We start from the raw sequence: 5,213 nt of genomic DNA on the forward strand, positions 1-5,213 counted from the left end.
TTTTTTTTTTTTTTTTGCTTTGCCTTTTATGTGATAGGACAGTGGAGATTTGACCGGAAGTGAGTGGGAGAGAGAGAGGGGGATGGGATCAGGAAAGGTCTGTCAGCCGGGATTTGAACTCGAGATGCCCAAAGTGCAACCGTGTCATATATCGGCGTGCAGCCCATGAGGCTCTCGGCGGTGACACCTTTGGCTGAATTTAACAGAGCTTAAGGATGCCAATAAGTCGGCCCTCCTCAACTGCCCTGTTTTTCCATCGGGACTATTGGTTCTGCTTTGGATGGCTTTGCTGAATGTTTCACAGCAAGAAATCATCACAAGTGGTGCACCATTTCCTTCCTTAATGGCTACTTTTCCGGTCTCAAGTCAGCCCAAGCTGTCATTTACTCAGCAGCACTCCAGGCCAGCATCGACACATGCTCAGTCCCAGCCTAACGCTTCATGGTGGCTCAGAAGTCATCACAAGTGATGTGTCATTCCGAACCAAGTGAGCCAATTCTTTTGATGTTTCCAGTCACCCCAAAGTATCTTGACTCAGCAGCACTCTAAACCATTGTCAGTGCCTGCGCCAAGGTAGAGGCAGAACCTGAAGTGAAAAAAGGCTTCTCTACAGCTAAGTGCTATCCCTTCCAGAGGCCCTACCCTAAGCTAGAGCTGGACCCTGAGTAGCCCCAGCAGCTTTGATGCTCCAAAACCAAGGAGGTTAATTTCCGTCGAGGCTGGACCACCCTCAAATTCCTTCGCTTTGGGCCTGGTTTTCACTTTGGTCTCGGACAACGATGCCAATGTCCTCCGAGCCAAAGTCCAAAACTTGCTAGCAAAAGGTGCTGTTGAGAGAGCCCGGGCCGCAGCAAGCTTTTACAGCCACTACTTCTTTATTCCAAGAAGGATGGCAGCCTCAGGCCCATGCTCGATTTGAAACATCTGAACTGCACCCTGATAAAGCAGCCATTTGGAATGCTACACTTGAAGCAAATCTTCTGGCAAATCCACCCAGGGGATTGGATTTAATGGGGAATCTGAAAGATGCATAATTTCATATTCAAATAGACCCCATCACAGACCATTCTTGAGATTCACCTTTGAAAGGGTGGCTTACGAATATACAGTCTTATAGTCTGTTACATCCTGGACTTTGTCCATGGTACTTAAGGCTCTATGAGGCCCTTTTTTTGAGCTGCTCAAAACGACCAACCTTCGGTCTCTCTTGATAAAGACTGCCCTCCTGCTGGCTTTGGCTTCAGTCAAGTGAGTGAGCAACTTGCAGGCTCCTTCAGTGGACATGGCCTGCCTTGAGTTTGGACCTAATAACAATAAATTTGTTCTTTTGCTGAGAATAGGCTATGTGGCTAAGGTGCTTTCAGCCCCTTTCAGGGCACAAGTTATTATTCTCTCTGCTCTTCCTCCCTTCTTTAGTAACTAATGCAATGCTCATTCCCGTTATCTCAGGGAACCAGGGAACATTAGTTACCAGTATAGTTTTCTTTTACTTGTTGTTTTCAACAATTTAATGGTGGTTTGTGAAATGTTCATACTGATTGCAAACACCAGGAGGTCAGAATAAATATTATCTGAATGGTTTCATTTTTATATTTATTTATATCTAGTTCACGATTTTTTAAACCATATTTTTAAAATGTTACAACTCTGACTTGTAAAATGAAGTTAATCAAACAATTAGTAATAGTTCTCACTACAAAGCCTGTGCCTGTCACAAAGTTATGAACTTCTTTGTTGTGTTACTTTCAGTTCCTGTTCTCCTGCACAATTTAGTTCTGATCAGCTCCTCATTAGTTTCCTTGGTTACTTATTATTCTCAGGTGTTTCTGTTTCATTAACCCCATTATTTATACTCAGTGCTTTGTTCAGTTCCTTTGCTGGTTATTTGTTATTCTTATGTTTGTGTTTGTGCTACACCTGCCTTGTTTGCTCTTGGATTTATAATTAAAAGACTTTTGTCGATTTCTCTCCTTCGTTGTGCGCTCTTTACAGCACCAGCATGTTACAGTGCCTGCAATGTTTAAAAAATAATAATTGCATAATAAATGTACCCAAATGAATGCATCAACATATTTATACTTTCTGCTAATTTCTCGGGTTTCACATGTCTTTTTCCTGTCATAATTTTTTCTTTCAATGTTTAATGAGAACGTTTTTTTAATGACATTTTTTATTGAGCTTTTTTACTTTAATTTTAGACCTGATAGAAGAGAACAAGGAGATTGAAGAACTGATTGAAGAGGGGGAGAACCATCATGTCAAAACTGAAGAGATATCCTGGAGTTCCTCATTTAAAAGAGGAGACAAAATATGGCCTCAGTGTGGAAAGAGTCTCTCATGCAAGCAAAATGTTGATATTCACATAAAATGTCATCTTGAAGGGAAGCTGTACACATGTAATCAGTGTGAAAAGACTTTCACAATAAAAGGAAACCTTACGAAACACATGAATATCCACACTGGGGAGAAGCCGTACACATGTAGTCAATGTGGGAAGAGCTTCAGACTAAAAGTAATCCTTAAAAAGCACATGAATTTTCACGCTGGGGAGAAGCCGTACACATGTGGTCAATGTGGGAAGAGCTTCAGACTAAAAGCTACCCTTAATGAACACACAAGGATCCACACTGGAGAAAAGCCATACACATGTGATCAGTGTGGGAAGAGTTTCACACAAAAAGGAGCCCTTAATGTACACATGAGGATCCACACTGGAGAGAAGCCATACACATGTAATCAGTGTGGGAAGAGTTTCAGACTTAAGCAACCCCTTAACGATCACATGAGGATCCACACTGGAGAGAAGCCGTACTCATGTAATCAGTGTGGAAAATGTTTCAGAAAATATAGTGGTTTTAAAAAACATCTGCTTGTTCATTCTAGAGGAAGACTAGATAAAAAAACATTTTTTAGGGCAGATTTCCAGAAGAACCACCTGAAAGTTCATACAAAGGAGAGGCCTTATGTATGCTATTTATGTGGAAAGAGTTTTAGTCAGATGGTTGCACTAAAGATACACCAGAAAAGACACAGCGGTGTGAAGGATCATGTTTGCTCTGAGTGTGGAAAGACTTTCGTTACATATGGTGCACTGAAAGTGCACAAAACAGTTCACACTACAGAAGCAGCTTACAAGTGTTCACACTGTGACAAGAGATTCAAACGGTCAGAATATCTGAGAATACATGAGAGGATCCACACTGGAGAGAAGCCGTACACATGTGATCAATGTGGGAAGAGCTTCAGACTAAAAAAAATGCTTAATCAACACATGAATATCCACAGTGGAGAGAAGCCTCACACATGCGATCACTGTGGGAAGAATTTCACACAAAAAGGAAACCTTAACAAACACATGAAAATCCACACTGGAGAGAAGCAACACACATGTGATCAGTGTGGGAAAACTTTTGTGCATAAAGGAAACCTTAAAGACCACATGAATATCCACACTGGAGAAAAGCCATACTCATGTGATCAGTGTGGCAGGAGTTTCGCACATAAAGGAAACCTTATTAAACACCTGAAAAGACACACTGGGGAGAAGCCACACACATGTGATCAATGTGGGAAGAGTTTCGCAGAAAAGGCAACCCTTAATGAACACATGAGGATCCACACTGGGGAGAAACCATACACATGTGATCAGTGTGGGAAGAGTTTCAAGCGAAAAGAAGGCCTTAATGATCACATGAAAATCCACAGTGGAGAGAACCCGTACACATGTGATCAGTGTGGGAAGAGTTTCAAGCGAAAAGAAGGCCTTAATGATCACATGAAAATCCACAGTGGAGAGAACCCGTACACATGTGATCAGTGTGGGAAGAGTTTCAAGCGAAAAGAAGGCCTTAATGATCACATGAAAATCCACAGTGGAGAGAAGCCGTACACATGTGATCAGTGTGGGAAGAATTTCACACAAAGAGGATCCCTTTATCAACACAAGAAAACCCACACTAGAGTGAAGCCATACACGTGTGCACAATGTGGGAAGTTTTTCAAAAATTCAAGTTTTTTTAAAGTACACCTGCGTACTCATTCTAGAGAAAGACAATATAACTCTGACCAGTGCAGTAAAAATAATTTCAGGGCAGATTTCCTGAAGGGCCACGTAAAAGTTCATACAAAAGAGAGGCCTTACGTATGTAATTTATGTGGAAAGAGTTTTAGTCAGATGGTTGCATTAAAAATACACCAGAAGAGACACAGCGATGTGAAGGATCATATTTGCTCTGAGTGTGGGAAGGCTTTTTTTACTGATAGTGAAGTGAAACAGCACCAATCTGTTCACACTACAGAAACACCTTACGAGTGTTCACACTGTGACAAGAGCTTCAAACGGTCAACACATCTTCAAATACATGAGAGGATCCACACTGGAGAGAAGCCGTATCACTGCCATTCATGTGGGAAGAGATTCACTCAATTATATTCTTTAATCTGTCATAAATTACATGTCTGCATGTCTGAAATTACAGTAAGTAGTTCAAGTTCTGGTCCTGTACTTCCAGGTATGATAGATGGTAGGTAGGGCTGCATTAAGTAATTATTTTGATACATGATTAATCAGAGATTATTAGAATGATTAATCAACTAATTTTTGATTATTTCACAGATTAATCAGTAGCTTTTATTATTTTTTTGACTTTTTATTTAAAATGTTGAGTTATGCCCATTCTAACTGATAAATAAAATAAGGGAGTCACAAGTTTTTGAAAATGTCTTTTTAATAAACTGAGTAAACTGGATTACTATCCTCTTCAGATATTTTATCCTCCTCAGAAGTCATCAATACACCAACTTTGCTTATAACTGAAACAAAAACAAAAAGGCATTACACAACACATAGGAGGCTAAAATATTCATCATTCATTAATTTAGAACCCTTTGTGAGTGGTTTGGCCAGTAATCTTGAGAACACTGAGGCTTGCGGGCTTGAGAGCGTAGGCTGGCAGCTCATGCTGACATCAGCAGAGGATCCTCCACATTGGATACTAGTCTTGTCCAATACAAGATGGTTCCAGGGGTGGCTATGACAGCTGAAATCCATGCTGGGCCGAGCTCTGTGGGGGAAGTTTAGGGGATGGTTCCTCCCTACCTGTCCTACTGTGAAAGGATATCCACGCAGCTGTTGTGCCAAGTCCATATATTGAGCCATAATCCACCTGGGATCACCCCTAGCATCAGTTGGCTGATATAGTTGTCCAGTCTGC

General features: G+C 41.1%; 1 protein-coding gene across 6 annotated transcripts in view; it reads left to right on the forward strand.

The window, feature by feature from the left end:
* The window catches only part of LOC107729903 (gastrula zinc finger protein XlCGF58.1-like), a 27,138-nt gene extending 22,529 nt beyond the window's left edge, over window positions 1–4,609 (forward strand). For 5 of the 6 annotated variants that reach the window (XM_016540639.1, XM_016540635.1, XM_016540636.1 and 2 more), the window contains one exon: window positions 2,199–4,609. In XM_016540639.1, the coding sequence (XP_016396125.1) occupies window positions 2,199–4,531 (2,333 nt within the window). In that variant the 3' untranslated portion in view covers window positions 4,532–4,609. The remainder of the gene's footprint in view (window positions 1–2,198) is intronic. The other variant, XM_016540640.1, reaches the window with a different exon arrangement.
* The last annotated feature ends 604 nt before the right edge of the window (window positions 4,610–5,213 follow it).

Source organism: Sinocyclocheilus rhinocerous, unplaced genomic scaffold, assembly GCF_001515625.1.
Source record: "Sinocyclocheilus rhinocerous isolate Xijiao unplaced genomic scaffold, SAMN03320098_v1.1 scaffold1962, whole genome shotgun sequence".
NCBI classification, from domain to species: domain Eukaryota; kingdom Metazoa; phylum Chordata; class Actinopteri; order Cypriniformes; family Cyprinidae; genus Sinocyclocheilus; species Sinocyclocheilus rhinocerous.